General features: G+C 44.0%; 1 protein-coding gene across 2 annotated transcripts; it reads right to left on the minus strand.

The window, feature by feature from the left end:
- Positions 1-1,745: 1,745 nt before the first annotated feature.
- On the minus strand, positions 1,746-14,557 carry far1 (fatty acyl CoA reductase 1). 2 transcript variants are annotated; one of them, XM_067234456.1, is made up of 12 exons: positions 14,495-14,557; positions 11,245-11,472; positions 10,833-11,008; positions 10,429-10,608; positions 10,084-10,261; positions 9,960-10,004; positions 9,675-9,802; positions 9,491-9,558; positions 7,552-7,723; positions 5,542-5,671; positions 5,082-5,209; positions 1,746-4,417 (listed from the first exon to the last, which is right to left on the minus strand). In XM_067234456.1, the coding sequence occupies exons 2-12, from the start codon at positions 11,431-11,433 to the stop codon at positions 4,255-4,257; spliced, it is 1,557 nt and encodes a 518-aa protein (XP_067090557.1). In that variant the 5' UTR covers positions 11,434-11,472; positions 14,495-14,557; the 3' UTR covers positions 1,746-4,254. The 2 variants fall into 2 exon arrangements, with proteins under 2 accessions (XP_067090557.1, XP_067090556.1); XM_067234455.1 differs by lacking the exon at positions 7,552-7,723 and adding an exon at positions 8,269-8,440.
- Between the last annotated feature and the right edge of the window lie 2,258 nt (positions 14,558-16,815).

The following is a 16,815-nucleotide window of genomic DNA, read 5'->3' on the forward strand; positions in this document are numbered from 1 at the left end:
AGGCCTATTAAATAGTTGTAGTTTTTAGTGCACTGTCCAATCCTTAGAAATGATTTAATCTTGAAATGCGTTGATGTTATTACGCACGTAGCCAGGTTAAAATAAAGACCGTTCCTTGGCTCATAAAACGTATTTTAGAACTACAAACATCTGTCTTGATTAGCATATCTGCTATTGCCTACTTACTACTTATGCACTATAGTGGAACTATAGTGGCTAAGCCTATTTGTAAGTCTGCTGACAAGTGGCTCTTGGACAAGTAATAGAAATTTCTAATTTTGACACCTGTAGACACGTGCAGCAAAATATAATAGAGTGGATTTTTGACTTACCAGAGGCTGTGAAAATCTAACAAGTAGGCTATTTACAGTAGTGTTGGATGATAATGATGATATTTATATTGCAAGTTAATATTATTTTCCGGATGCCAACAAAGCTCCTTTGTGTCTCGACCCAGAGCTGAAGTAGCCAGTTAGAAGGAGCAGCCGATACAAGCTAGTCAAAGGTCAGGCAACCTTGAGGATGGTGACGGTTTGTTCAGAAGCCAATAAGAACAGCTCTCAGATAAAGAACAACAGTTTTATTTAGTGGACTGTGTGTACCAACATGAATGCAGGTTGTTGTTTTTGTTCCTGACCAACTGCATCTATGTAACAGGCCCACACTGCGCACAGGGAATATATATCTGGTTGCAGATTGAATTACCTGCAAATTGACAGAATACTGTCGATTTCAATCCGTGGATCAAAGTTGTTGTTTTTTAAGCTACAAGCCAGGATTTAATTGGGCATGAGTAGTGCATTCCAGAGGAAGCTGCTCTTTCAGTTTCTGTTTCTGTGTGTGTATGAGAGAGACACACACTAGAGAGTATGTACGTAGGTGTATGTGTGACAGAAACAATGAAATAGCATGTGTAGGCAGAGAGTAAATATGCATGTACTGTAAGTGAGACAGAATGAAAAAGAGAGTCAGGGAGAGAAAGACAGAGACAGAGAAACAAGGAGAGACAGAGACAAAGACACAAAAAGATGTATATGCATAGGTGTGCAATGTTGTCTTGCCATCAGACTGCTGTCAGTAGCCTTCTCTCCTAAACCTTAAACCTCCTGCTTCCTGTTTATGTTGCTGACTCCCTCTGGGCACACTCAGTGGCTCCAAGTGCACTGTTGCCAGGCTGCTGTTGCCAGGTGCCGTAGCACAGGGTGGATTGGTTCATACAGAGGCCAATTTATATCTTGTAATTCAGAGACAGGAACAACAAAACAGGATTTTGTCACAAGGAGTTGTGTATGAACAGAACTTTGAAACCAGTTGATTTCCTATTGTATTTGCAGGTATGTGTGCGTGTGTGTGTGTGTTGTGTTACCATATCAACACATCACACATGCCAACAGTGACCGAGGGGCTCAGAGTATCATCATCATGGTAGTTTGGAACCTTCTTCCTTCAACCCTGGGACAAGGTTGTCATCTTGGACTGACGGTAAGGTCAGAGCTCCACCTCACCTGATCCCTCCCTCTGTGCACTTGTTAGTACCTCAGGGGCCAGGTTGCCTAGCCACAGGGTAAACAAAGGCCATGTCTCGGACATCAGATATGGGTCCCAAAGGACATGACCATGGATGAAAACAAGTCATGCCTGTCCATACATTTTGTTTTTTAGTTTTTCTACTGGGGTTATAAAAATAATAATAATAATAATAATGTTAAATACAATTTATAAAAGGATGAATCTCACATACGATGAAGATTTTAAATTTAGTTTATTCCTTATTCCTTTTTGGTTTGCAAACAAAAGGCACCCATAGATAATCTTTTTTTTCTTTTCTTTTTACATTGACTGAGCTTTCCAAGTCCAGAACATCCAGCAACGGTTATGGTCATCAGGACACAGGAAGTGATACATTTGTATTGGACAAGAATACAGTATACCGTTATTCGATGAAAACAACAAATGTTAGCAGGCAGAAGACAAAATAAATGAAGTGTGTTAACCAAATGTCACCTTTACATCCACATATCCAGACCTTAGTGATAAGAAATGTATTTGTCTGATGTGCAGTTAGATCATTGCAGTGCTCTTAGATCATTGCAGTGTTGCAATAATGGACGGGCATCGCCGCCAAACAGGTGAGACAGTTCCTACTGTGACAGAGCCTCTCAATCACATTAGTGAGTGAACATTGAATTAGTCATGTCCCTGCTTCTGTCACAGCCATACAGCACAGAAACACTAGAACTACCCGGAACCCCACTTCCACACATCTTCAAAAACAGACACAGAAAGAATTTACAGGAGCTAAAGTCAACATATGCAAGGATACCCTTCAAAACATTTGGAAAAGGACGACCGTTTATCAATATTCAAAACACAAGCAACTTTTGACACAAGGAAATATTAACTTGGGTTCAAGAATCATTGAAAGCTTGACAGTATAGGGAGATGTGCGAGAGTTATGTTCAATTAACCATTACATTCAGAGAGTGCGCAAAACACATTAAGATCTACTGTAGACTTTTAGATTTTTTTTAATAAGTAAATAAATCCCCACACAATACATTGTTAGCATAAAAATATTCTATAGGTCAGATTTTTTTAATATGAAGTCTATACCTAAATAGAGTTTTACACGGATTAGAAAACATCTGATTGCTCCTTTTTTCACGTTATATAGACAAAGTTCAGGCACAATTCACAATGTGCCATCACACACATACCTCTCCAACAATTTCATAATAAACCCAAGTCAGAGTAGCTCTCACAAGCACGCAGAGCCACAGCATGGTCAATAAGCAAAGTCATGGTAAAGTAACCATGGTAAAGTACGGTAACCAAGGCAAATCAGACGGTCTGTCCTACATCATGTACGATGAGACCTGACAAGAAGGATAAAGGACAAATAAAAATAGTCTTGCCTTAAGCATTCACTTGCCTGGGAGATAAGACCACCTTTGACTTCCATGGCAAGACATATTGATAAAGGCATTACGATGTCCAGGTAAACAACAAGTAAACTCTTAAAAAGGCATGATAGGGAACAGGCTAAACCTTCTGGAAGGGAAACTGAAGCAAGATTAATAGCTTAACAGACTTCCAGAAAATGCCCAGGATCACTGAACTTAAAAAAAAAGAAACGTATGCTGATCCAACCGACATACAGTAACTGCGCTTTATCTAAAAAGCATGGGCTTTCAAAACAATTGAAAAAAAACAACAACAAAGTTGGACTACATCTCCCAGTCCTCCCCAACTATATTATGCACAAAGCAGAGGGACCTACGACCACGACGGGGAAAACAAAAACAAAACGAGCCGTTTCTGCAGTCGGTCGAGTTAACACACGCGAGTTTGAGGCATTGTATAAAAACATCCATTGCAAGCTCCCATCTATCCTTGTGCTTGGTGTGATAAGAGGGGAGACTCTCGCAGGTGCCTACAGTAGACCCGAGCACAGACCCAGGCAGACACGTGCAGAAGGTTAACAGACCCCTCGTAGACCCGGCTGCATCAGCAGAAAGCTTCCCCTGAAACCCAGCGAGGATGACACTGGCTCCGGTCCTACTCTCTGCCCTTTCAGCGCCCCTAGCACGCAGGGCTTGACATCATCCACTCAGCAACATCAAGAACTGCAGAGAAGTGTAAAGTGGGAAGCAGGAGTAGGCCTCATTAGATGTTCCCATGCCACTACCAATCATCGCGTCTCTCGCTGGTGAATCCCCTCCAGAGTACACTTCAGGGGAAAGAATCGAGAATGTGGACCGCTGCTTCTCACTACCAATGATTTTAAGAGGGGGACAATGTTACTTGTAGCAGGGGTTTGGCTGTATACATGCTGAGTGAAATCTTTGTTGCAGCTGCTCCTAGTCCCAGACCCATGAATAACTACATAGACAGTTTGTCAGTCTCTTCAAGTAAGGTTAAAAGTTTCAGAATTTGCAGTAGAGCGTTGTCCGATGCATAGCCATGTGCAGGCCACAGGGAGGGGAAGGGGCATAAGGTTAGGGGACTGGCATCATGCCTCTAGCAGTAGGTTTCCTGGACCATGAACAGGGTTGGGGTTTGTCTAGGCTGAAGGTGGGTTCTAGTGAGTGTGAAGCCAGGTTCTGAGCATCCAGACTGGGCCTGGAGCAGAAGGGTGAGGGGGGTGTGGTGGGGGTGTGGTGACAAAGCTGGGGAAGGCAGGGTAAACATGCAGCCCCGAGGCTGATTGGGATCCTATGTGTCCTGGTTCTGTGGTCCTGAGGGCCGGGGCCTTCAGTATCTCATGGTGCTGGACGCTCTGAAGTAGGAGAGGAACTTGAAGCAGAGGCTGACCACAAAGTACCAGATGTTCCGGGCCATCTGGGAGCGGGCGATGAAGACCCTCCAGATCAGCACCACCAAGACAGTGTTGAAGGTGTAGCGGATATTCCTCAGCCTGTAGAGTGAACATTGGCACAGGAGACAAAGACTTAAACCAACCTGATGGCCAGGCTTTAAGAGAATGTACATCAAGAACCTGTACCTATTCAATTTAGAGTTTTACAAATATTATTAATATAATTATTATAACGTACTATTCAAATGTATTTTTGGTAACAAAACTAAAAGTACATTTTTAATGTAGCCTTAATTTCTTTGCAGCTTTCAGACAATTATTAAATCAAATTCCATATGCCCATTCCTATTTGAAAGAGTTGTGGTGGATAATTCACTAGTACAAAAGATCTGATAGGAATACAGAGGTAACTGCGTCACAGGTAGATAAGCTTGTGTACACTGTGTATTGACAGTTACTAAACTAATGATGTGGAACATCAAAGGGTATATTCCAGGTAAAACGGTGATCCACCATTTACTGTTTGCAATACAATTCCATCTGCAAATGGTCTTCCAAGAAATGTGTCCTAATGGCTTCTCCTGTCATCTTAATGGATATGACAAGTCGTGTTCAGAGCACAAATACGCATAGCAGTGGTAAAACAAGACAGATCATGTATAAAAAAAATAGATATACAATACATTTTCTTGTTAAATGACATGTTACTGTACCACTATAAGAGAGCAGGAGCAAGGCATCATGGGTAGTGTAGTTGTCTTACTTGTTGAGATGCTTGCGAGCAGCAGGCAGGCCGGATAGCTCTTCGTTCAGGACGTACTTCTTGGTGCCCATGCAGTAATTTTCCATGTACTCGGCCCAGTGCAGCTGTCTCACATCAAAGTTAAACGCCTGAACATGGGGAAATACAAGAACATATTTGGACTTTCTCAAACACGGATTGCGTAAAATGACTGCTTAATTCCTTTAAGGAAAATGTCAACCTGAACACAATAACTCTGTTATCCACAAAACTCAATGACCCCATTGTGCCTGGCCAATGACACACGTTCAATGGCACGTCTTTGTGCGTTTGTGTGGGGCAGAAAAAAACAAACCCCAGACACACAGAGGAGTTTATATGTACCCTTGTCAAACAAAGAGAGGAGGAGGAAGAACGAATGAGCGAGACAGATAGAGCACAGGCGTATACATGCGTGTGCGCGCGTGTCCTGTGTTCCTACCCTCTTGTCTTCTGGACTCATCTGTCCCATGAGCATGGTGACGTTGTCCGTGTTCCACACCCAGGAGTGGCTGGTGAAATACTCCAGCACCATCATGGCTTTGTGGAGGCGTGTGATGGTCCTCATCATTCTACAGGAGCACCAGGCAGGGTGGAGAGTTATGGTACAAGGAGAGCTGCCAGGGAATGCCCTACTGGGTGCCCAGTCAGCACAGACTTTATGCAGCACATCGGGCGGATATAAAAGGGATACTTCATCCAACTCGGGAATCAATTCAATATTTTGTCTCTGAGCTCATATTTAAAAGGGCTGCCATGAAAAATGGACAGGATAGCCATAGGTTGGGCTGCAGTGTTCCTACAGTGCTTGTAAAGCAGGGAAATTGGTGAACTATCCCTTTAAGAACATTAGTCTGACACAGGTCTCCATTTGTTGTATTAAACTTGTAGCATGTGTACGGACACCGGGATTGGAAGCCAATTGTAAACTAAGGAATGGGACTTGGAAGAAAATTCCCCAAATTACCATTTTGTTACCACTAATGGGATTTTATTCCCGTACCCTTACACATGACTACCAATACATCGAGACCATTTAATCCCTATGGTTAATTTTTGACCAAGTCATAATTTCATCACATTTAAACCAGTCTTGATTGGGTTAAACAGAAACTGACCATTCACATTGAGTATGAAGATTTGACAAACAGTGGAGGGCATCTGAGCATCTGTACAGTGGTTCTCAACCATGGTCCTCAAGTACCCCCCGTCCTGCATGTTTTAGATGTTTCCCTGCTCCAACACACCTGATTCAAATGAATGGGTCGTTATCTAGTTATGCAGAAGCCTGCTAACGAACATTCATTTGAATCAGGTGTGTTGGAACAGGGATATATAGATATAATATCTAAAACATGCAGGACGGGGGTACTTGAGGACCAGGGTTGAGAACCACTGTGTTAGAATATAACAGCTGTTAAAAGTAGTGGGGGCAAATCCAATATACTGATCCAGACAAAGCAGATTCATGACCTGTTGGATAGCAGCACGAAGGATATATATTTTAGATTACGGCAATTATTTTTAGATAAGCACCCCATTGAATGCCGATGATGAATCTTCTGGCCATGTTTGTTGAGGTACTCGTTATGTGTTATACTTGTAACTCTAAACAGCTTGTGACTCAGATACCCCCCCAGGAGACAGTATGATTCACATGAGGGACAAACAGGGTGGGTGGCCAATCCAGGGACAATTCCATACTTACAGCGCTCAAACTAATCCATTCAGAATTAACTCTCCCCTCAAGTGTGTTGGATAACAAACCAGATACATTTCAGACTGGCCAAAATGACAAAAGTCCTTTACAGTGTACCATAAAGTGTTACACAATATAGCCACAAAAAAAAAAAGATTTATCTGAAGTGTATCTGGTCAAACAGTGGAACATCATTTCAAATTCCAGGTACCGGTGTCAGTAGAAGCAAACAGAAATTAAATGGTCCAAAAACAGAAACAGTTGTTTGGTATCTGGAATAAGTGAAGAAAACAAAAGGTCCCATGGTGCAGGTTACGATTTGAAGAGTGTAGAAAGATGGAGGTTGAAATTCACTTCAATGTCACGCAAATGACTTAATGGCATGGCTGATTTGAAAAATAAAAATTCCCCAAATTGGGGTTTTCCATGAGAAAACAAACTGCCATGGTGAAATTCCTCTGTAAAGAATGTCTCAATAGCATCCAAAAACGTCAAGGTTGGGGTATCTTTCAAAACATAAGATAAAAATAAAAATAAAAACATGCTGGGGACAAGACCTCATGCTCATCCCTGTGATAGCTTAGTGTTAGCCTTTCACGCTAGCAGCAGAGCCAGCCGATGCCATCAAATCCAGCCAACTGCCTACCTTCCTCCCCCACCCCCCACCATCATGCCACGGAGTCAGTCAGTCCAGCACCAAGCTGAGGTGAGAGGAGGGTCGCCGGGACCGTTAACCGGGGATTTAGACCTTACCGGGGCTTCCTCCCCGTGACTCTGAGATAGCCGTCGTATAGCAGGGCAGGGAGAGTGTGACTGACCGTGGTCCAGTACTGATTGGTGAACGGGTTGGAGCGCAGATTAACATTGGGGCGCCTGAAAGCCTGCTCTAAGGGGTTGATCTTGAAGGTCATGTTTATACAGTTCTCTGCAGGAGAAATACACATCACAGGACAGAGGGGGAGGGGAGGGGGCATCCTTAACGTTAAGCACAAAATCTACAAGCACATAAATACATCAGCCCTGATCAGAAACAAACTCCCTTCTGGCTCGTCACCAAGACCTCTAGACACCATGGAGCAGATCCGTCGGGGTGAGAAGCAGCATAGCTTCTCCAACTCCTGTTCTCACAGGGGTAGGTGAAACTACTGCCATTTAGGATTAGATTCCTATGGAGCCCTTCGAAACATTCCAGACGTGTCTAGGGGTGGGTGCCAGAGGTGGTTTCGGGACAGGGCCAACGACACTGACAGGAAGGAAGCAACAGTGCAGAACCCAGCCTTGGCACCGGGTAACGGGCAGGGTGGCTTCTGCACCCTTGTCCGGCAAACATCACTGGACACAAGCATCACAGGTACAGCATCACAGCTACTAGAGGCTACACTGAGAAGAGATACAGCGCCACGGATGTCAACTGGGAGGGGGGAGGGAGGGCGTGGGGGTCCCGACCTGGACGGGAGCAGGAGGGATTACCTGGGTTCTCGTCCAGTCATCCTGAGGTAGAGGTCATAGAGAAAGGCTGGAGCTTTGTGGCTCACAGCGATCCAGTACTGATTGATAAGGTGATTGGTTGTGAGATTTACATTGGGCCTTCTGAACGCCTGCTCGAGCGGGTTCCTCTTGAAAGTGGATATTACATGGTACTCTAAGAGACAAAAGGTGGTTCAACAGGAAAGATTATACTGCAATCAGTGCCCCTCTCTTTCGCCTGAACTAGAAAGTGGGCTAGATTTAAGCAAGTTTAAATATAGTCGCAACTAGTTCACAAAATGCCAGTGTCTCTTTGGTTCTGAACTCACAGCAGGAAAAATCTGTTTTAATCTTGTGCTCATGTATTGAACAATGCAAGACAAAATATACTGAATTATCATTTTTACATGTAGGCTAGTACCTGTCATCTGCTGGTACAAGGGAACTACACAACATTTCACTGTAAAAACAAATCAGTGTCCAAATAATAGATTAAGCAGTAATGTTTGGCTATCGTTTTCCAAGTGGATCAAATTCATACCCCACCAGTCAGGCTACGATGAGGACTCCTTCATTGTGGCACAGAGTTGATCAATGGAATAGTTATGTCTAAACTACCAGGGTGGTCATGGGTGGTCTGAAACATACTGATGAAGAAATTGAGATCCCAAAACGCAGGCTGCACTTTGATTGTGAAGTGGCAAATACTAGGTAACCTGAAGGACACTCGGAGAGCCTCACAGTCAGTTTCTTAAAATACTGAAAGACTGGTGAACCTGGCACTGCCTTGCCTGAACGACAAGAGAAAACCCTCTAATAGTAGCTGTACAGTAGACCCAAATCCAGGGGAGATCTCCCAACACAGCAAACCTGAAACTCCCAACTTTCAGGTTCTCCCAACTCATCACCCCCTCCATTTGCACATTCTTCTCAAAATTCGGAAGGAAACCCCACGTTCCTCTACTCTGACGTTTTCCTACATCAACTCAAATGTAACAATGAGAACACAAAAGAACTCTGGGAAGGAAGGTTCAATCTTCCCTACAGTGCTGCACACCCAGTAAGAGGTTTGGGATATCCGTGACCACACCCATGACTGCTACAGACAACAGTTATCCACAGGGAGTTCTGACCCAGGAACATCTAATAAATCTGCTCTTGTTTGCACGTTTGAGAGCAAACACAATCCCACTGTGTGTATTTGGATAAGATAAGAGCTTCATACCAACTTCGCCCCAGCGGAAAGGATTGATTCCGCCAGTCGTGCAGTTGTACACCAGAATGTTCTTAGGCCTGTGAGGACAAACGCACAGTTAAAATGAGTAGGCCCGGAAGTGTGGCAAACGCTTGACGGCCATGTGTGTGTGTGTGTGTGTGTGTGTGCGTGTGTGTGCGCGTGTGTGTCCAACCTGGTGTGTCTCTGGGAGCCTGAGTACCAGGCAGCAGCCAGGGTCGTGTTGATGACCACGTCTACTGGAACCAGGTCGGCCACTGCGTTGTTGGACGCCCTCATCGTACGCAGGATTCCCTTCCCAGCCTACAGGGGGCAGGAGGGAGCAGGGCTGGGATGACTACACTACAACAATCCCACCTCAGTCGTTTCTTGATTAGAATTCTGGGCTCATTTAGCCTTCCCAACGTAATTGATAATACTTGTGGTGATGCATTTTCTTTTATAAAAAAAATATACATACCGCGATAAATATTCCGCTGGGTCCGTTGTAGTTATCAATCCAACCCTAGAACAACAGCAAGCAAAAGGTAACTGACTTGACTCATCGGTTGAACTCTCCGAACTTGACATGAGTAATCGCTCACGGGGAAAGGCTCCTTCCAGCTGGCTCCTACGATGGAGGGTCTGACGATGGCCACGTTGAGGTTCCCACACTCCTGCTGCACCAGGTACTCGGCCAGGGCCTTGGTGTACGTGTAGGTGTTCGGACGATCCCCAATCAGTTTAGGGGTTATCAGGGTCACCAGCTTCTCATCCATCCAGCTGGCCAATGAGGAAAAAAACGTGTACGCAATGGATGACCGACCAGGAAACACGCAAATAGAGACTTCTCAAACCAGGTGATAATCCCACTGCAACTCGTCACAGGGGATGGGAGGGGGAGAGAGAGAGAGAGAGAGAGAGGAGTGCATCTGGCAGACTGGACTTACTCTAGGGTGTCGATAAGTTTCTTGTAATCGACGGGTGGAGGGTAGATGACTTCCTCGATCAGCTCCCTGTCACAGTTGGCATAGGCCGTGGACACGTGCAGGAACACTTCCAAGTGCTTCATCCTGTGGGCCAGGGCCACCATCTTCTGAGTGGCTAGCACGTTCAGCTGGATGGCATCTCTGGGTGGCGGAGACGGGAGGAAACAAGACGGAAAACACACCTTCAAAATCTCGTGACGCGCCAAACGCATACATGCCCTACACCACACATCCTCAAAACTCGGCTGCCCGTGGGTTTGAACAGGAAGCAAGCCGTTTCTGTGGGATGGCTGAACTAAAACCAAGGCCTGATAGCCTTCAAAAGCATCTGCTTAATGACTTTTTACATATCGAATGCGTCTTACTTGAGGGGCTCATTGAAGCGGATGGTGGCGGCGCAGTGAAACACTATGTTGATGCGTCCGGCCAGCATCTCCTGATCCTCCTTGCTCAGGTCCAGCTCGGGCTGGGTCAGATCGCTGCTCACAGCGACGATCTTCTCCGCAAAGCCCGGCTGCTCGTCCCGCACCCTGTCAAACAGCTGAAAGACACAGGCGATGCCCCGAATGAACACTGAACGCCACGACTTACTCAAAATAATACATCCTACATCCTCACTATGAACTAGACCCACCCCCGCTCAACTCCTGCTCTCCCCTTCCTCCTCTCTGGACGAGAACTTCCCCTTTTCTTACGCATTTTATTCATTTTAGCAGACGCTTCCTTCCAAAGCGATATACAAACAGTCCATATATTAAGTAAAGTACAGTAGCAAACCTTGCAGTTGATCATGTCTGCGATGCGGGCCTGGGGGTTCTGTCCAGCCTTGTGTCGGACCAGCACGTACACCGCCTCCACCCCGGGACAAGAGCGCAGCAGTTTCTCCAGCAGGACCTTCCCCATGAAGCCAGTTGCCCCGGTGATTAGGACGGTCTTCCCCTCGTAGTATTCTGGGATGGACACCATTGCTTGTCTTATCCTGTCCTCCAACCCTCCTTAAAAGACCTGAAACAGTAGTTAAAACAGATTAGCATTCTTTAAAAAAGGCAAATGGAAAAAAATACCATGGAACGCGATTTACTATGCATGCGCATGAAATGTAAACAAAACAAGCCCATTACTGTCTCACACCAAGACGTGGGAGTTCATGACTGGTTAATCAATCATTACTACCAAGAGTAGTCTAGCGTTATCTCTGAAATAGAGACCAAGTGGATACTGCTGATCTATTCTAGGAGATAATAAGTTAATAATTCCAACAGACAGCCAATATCTTATCTCTAAATAATGGTCAATTGACCCTATCGAGATAAAGAGCTTATCAAAACAGCAGATAAAAGGCCTACTGTCTACAGCACAGCACTTCCAATGCTACAAAGACTAGAGGCCATTTTTCTTTTATGAAATAAAAGGCAAACCAAAACATATAATCCTGTCACCAGCATCATTTAGGGAACCCGTGCATACAATATGAATACAAGGAATGCACAAAGAACAACAAACTAGTCGAAAGCGACTACGAAACAGCAACACGCTGTTCCTCCCTGGGCTGTCGAGAGACGAGGTGGGCGCTCCCCTGGAGCTGGGCTCTGTATAACCAGCTCATCAGGTTTGCAGGCATTCAAAGTAGTTCTTTACTTCTGCAGCTAACAAAGAGTTCCTGAGGTCACGTGTCTTGGTGTTCAGCAACACTGCCCACCTTGAGCCAGGCACGGCTCTACCTGACCTGGAGCAGTGCACCACATCTGACAGTGCACTCCACTCATGGGGGGATATCCCAAAAACACATTCATTCACAGGCTTTTTTCCCCCAAAACAATGTACAGTATAAGGGGGGGTATTTGGAACCGGCCATCTCTTGATATGCAGTCAAATGCTCTAACCACTGAGCTACACCCAAACCCACCTTGTAGATATGCACAAAGGCTGCAAATCCAGACGCATATGAAGAGACAAACTTTCAATCGTTTTAGAAAACTGCATAATAAAAGGTTTCCCCTCTACACAGCTTCACGCTCTGCCCTGGCCGATTCAGCAGATATTGTTCACTGCATCACAGGCAGCTTTGCCAAGTTCCAACCGCTGATCAGTCAACAGACTGATCATACAGGGAATAGCTATGCTGCAAAAAAACAGGGTGGAACTTGATGCCTATTATGATTGCCAAATTCAACCACATCCGACAAAATAGGCACATTTTTACCCCATAAGCCTTCTTAGTTGAGTAAGAAAATGTAGTTGGTACTAAAGGCTGGTATTTTGATATATTGTAATTGAAAATAAACTATAGCACAAAAAATATTCTGGCACAAATCTCCAAGACCGTGACTCTTGCCTTGACAAGGCAGCCTCTACAGCTTTTCTAGAAGGATTCCTGGTCACGTTAAGCAAGATTGTTCAGTGTTGCAGAATCCTGCCACTGTAGCCATACTTGCTGCTGCCAAAGGTAAACTATACAAGGTATGCACCTGGAACAAAGAGTGCTAGGTTGGGGGAGTCGAACAACCAGAAGAATAAGGCCAGGAACAGCAATGACAAACATCCCTTTCAGAATTCCTTAAATCCACAGTACACATTTTTTTCCCACCAACTACAGATCCTGTTCTCTCAAACTGAGAATCAAGGAGAGTTGAATACCACTACAACCCTGACTTCGGTAGTTACAGGAGCACATCTGAGGAGATCAAACCCTTTCGTGTTAAACGAACTAACCAAAGATGGTACATAAATGAATTTACAATGTACCGTTTCGTCAAAGGAACAGGACAATGCAGCGGTCACTGACTTTAGTGTCCCTGGGAGAAGACAAGGGGGGTCCCCTGCTCTGTACAACCTTGAAAACTGAGCAACAGCCAAGAAGTATAAACAAATGGCCATGACTGCAAAATGCACTGTACAGTACACTGCCTAGCTCCAGTGTCTGTACAGTCTCATCAGCAAGCTAATCCCAGGCCATTGCCACCACTTGAATAATTGATTATCTACATGCATTCCTTTTGTATAAGGCACTTGGGTATAGTTGAGGGAGTCAATAATCCAATAATAAAGAGAGCAATACATTAGTGTTTGGGTGACATTCCAAATAGGTCACAATCGCTGCCAAGTTAGAGGAATCTGTACATCTAGTAATACAAGACCATTATTTGGAGACACCAACAATGTTGTGCTGCCTTTATCGTATTTTTGCCAAATCGTTTTACATAGAATGTCTCATGGTTAGATGGTAACAGTATACCCTGCAAAGTTGATTCAATAGTATGCTAGTTTGTTCTAATAATAAAAGCATACCCATGCACGTTACACGCCCTAACAATAATAGGAAACACCACTGCCCACTACAAAGACTTGGAGGTTGAAAGAGTGGCATGCATGTTTGGTCATTCGACTTCTCACCCAGTGAGAGGTCCTCAGCTATGAAATCTTGTGACCCTGGTTAGAGAACTGGACACTACTATCCCCTCCCGAACTTTATGAAGTTGCCTGTTGAATGAGTGCGCCAGTCACGTCAGCGTCGCACGATGATTAAACAAAAACTTCAGACTGGGGGATGGGTTTTTTGTTTGATAAGATGGCCAGCATTTGAGAAAATTGTACTTTAGTTGAGAGCAAGCGAATGGAACAGTGCCACATCTGCTAACATTAGCTGGCAGGCTGGTTAGCTAGCTTCACTGTTGTAACTAGCCATGTCTGCTAGCTAGCTAGCTAGCTTGAGAAACTTTGCCAAACACAAGGTGATGGATACAACATAAAACAAAAGGACTACACAATACATAGAAATACTAAAATGAGCAGCAATCTCTCCTTCACCCATCTCACATCAGGGTGCGTGATGCGCGCGTTAGCTACCAAAGCTAAATCCAGAATGCTAGCTACCCCTCCCTCTTGCGCATCTCTTCCGTGGCAATGCATGCTGTCGCACCTCGTTTAAAAAGGCACACTTGAGAACGTCAGACGGTGGAAAGAAAAGAATTAGCTCTGCGCCAAATACAAGATCAACAAAATACCTGTTGACTGGACTTTTTTTTACCTGGAATGTCGAGGTGTTTTGTGTTCCTGGTTTTAAGTCAGTATATGCCGGGCGCAAGTGAATACTACAGCTCGAAAGACGAAGACTGGGCTGGGAGAACAGGAAACGTGAAGGGTTGCCAGATGAATTAATAGAGCGCGCGTGACGTCATCGTTCGCTTAAAAAGTGTATGTTGATCTGTCACGCATTCTTGAAAATAGTCACTTTCACCTTGAAAGAATCGAAATGGAATAGGACAATGTATATATTATTATCCCACTGTGTATAGGATAACATAACATGGAAAATTATATAATGATTTACCTAACTCACAATGAAACTTTCAATCAACAGCTTGGAGTAGGCCACAAAGAAATCTAAGATTGCCGTACATCCTCTTCGGTTTCTCCCACAAATAACACAAATTGTCAGATTGTGAACTCCAAACAAAATTAAGTAGATCTACTTGAATGGGAACTGACAGTAATCAATAATACATCCTTCCCGGGAGGGAAGGGATCCATTGAAGGGATTCGACCACTAATCCCTGTGTAAGTGGTGACAATTGCTGTTAAAACGTTACTGAACATGGAACAGGTCCATTACACAGCCAGCATGTCTCTACCGCTGAGGAAAGGGTCAATTTCCATCATGTAACTTTGTGTCACCAGCATGGTCCTCCACATGTCCTCACGCAGTAATTGCTCCTAGTTAAATAAATAAAAATAGCCTACTAATGAGTTCATCTTGCAGACGCTTTTATTCAAAGCGAGATACGGAAGGGGGATTTGAATCTGCAACCTGTTGATCTGCAGCCAAACGCTATAAGCCCCACATCCTTAGCTCAGTCATCCATTTGTACATTATTTAAGATCCTTATATGTTTAATGTATGCACCTTCCTGCCACAGTAAATTTCTTGTCTGTGTGAACTTTCATGGCGAATAAAACCCATTCTGATTCTGAGGCTATTTCTGAGGGCTTATCCTTTGATGGGGGATCATGGTTTATAAGTTTGCCATTGATTTCCACAACAGACAAGAAACATACAAACATGCACATACCTGGCACATACATGCAATCTACACCGTATTGTATAGGGATAAACATCAACAACGCCACACTGACCAAACATTCCGGCATTGTGCGAAACCATTTGTTTTAGGCAGCCATCATTTGCATCGTGTCTGCGTGTTTACATGTCTGTTTGCGGATTAAACTGTGGGATGTTTCAAAGTGTGCATTTCATCTACACCATTCATGCAAAATTTGACCACCCATAACTTTTCTCCTGAAAGCTTTTTTTTTATGAAGGAAATTGGAAACACTGGGTGGCATTGCTAAAATGTTGTACTGAGAGAAAAGAAAATGTGTGAACAATACTGCCACCCAGTGTACATACTTAGTACTTGTCTGACATTTGGAACAACTGTTTGAGTATGAATAAAGACATTCATCAAAGTTTATATTAAGTTTATTTTTATTTTTAAAAACAAGTGAAAGTGAAAACAACTTAGAACGTTAATTCTAATTGTTAGCAATTTGCTGTTTGCTAACACACGATAAGGAAAACCTGACCACAAAAGTCAGTAGCTAAACATGTTTGTGGATCAAAGTATGCAGGTAGCCTAACAGGTGGATTTCGGAATCAATGCTGGAGACAACGTGGTCATTTACGCATATAACCCTCACTTTGGTTTTGTTCCATCTTGCAGCCTTTCTGGGCTGATGTTCAAGCTTCTACTACTACTAAGTCGGCCAAAAGTATGACTTGATATTGAGTGAAATATTGTGTCTCTTTACCTTGGAAACATAAGAACTGGAGATCTGAGATTTTCTCATGGTTGCAAGCAAGAAGGCAATTACAAGACGCTGACTTCTTAGAGAGCCTCTCGCTCAGAAGCAATTGTCCGATATTTTAAACAGCAGATAGGCTCCAGTATGGAGAGTATCATATTCAAACACAAAGGATAGGGAGAAGAGTTCTGGTCTAAATGAGATTCATACCTGGCTACAACAAATCTGAAACTATAGAAAACACAGCTGTGACACACATACTTCTCACATAGCGAACCACGCCTGTTGAATGAAATAGGAATGTTTATTGTAAGCAATAAGCCCCCTCGTGGCTACATTAATGATTTATGTGCTCTCTTTGAAGTTTATCAAATAAAATAGAAACGATGTAGGACTTCCTGTAGTGGCAGTAGTGACAGATACAGGTGTGATTGTTTCAGTCAAACGTTCTGTGAGTGGAGGAAGTGAGAAGGGGAGAGAGGAAAGGAGAAGGGGAGTGGAGGGAAGGAGAGGAAGAAAGGGAGAGAGGAAAGAGGGATTGTAGGG

Source organism: Osmerus mordax, chromosome 4 (assembly GCF_038355195.1).
Source record: "Osmerus mordax isolate fOsmMor3 chromosome 4, fOsmMor3.pri, whole genome shotgun sequence".
Lineage (NCBI taxonomy): Eukaryota > Metazoa > Chordata > Actinopteri > Osmeriformes > Osmeridae > Osmerus > Osmerus mordax.

Bases quoted from the DNA above. Each gene is read 5' to 3' on its own strand.
- far1 (XM_067234456.1), bottom strand. From the start codon at position 11,433: ATGGTGTCCATCCCAGAATACTACGAGGGGAAGACCGTCCTAATCACC. The intron at 10,262-10,428 runs GTAAGTCCAGTC...CTCATTGGCCAG, and splicing joins AAACTTATCGACACCCTAGA to CTGGATGGATGAGAAGCTGG. The intron at 5,672-7,551 runs GTAAGGTCTAAA...GTGCTCCTGTAG, and splicing joins GTCACGGGGAGGAAGCCCCG to AATGATGAGGACCATCACAC.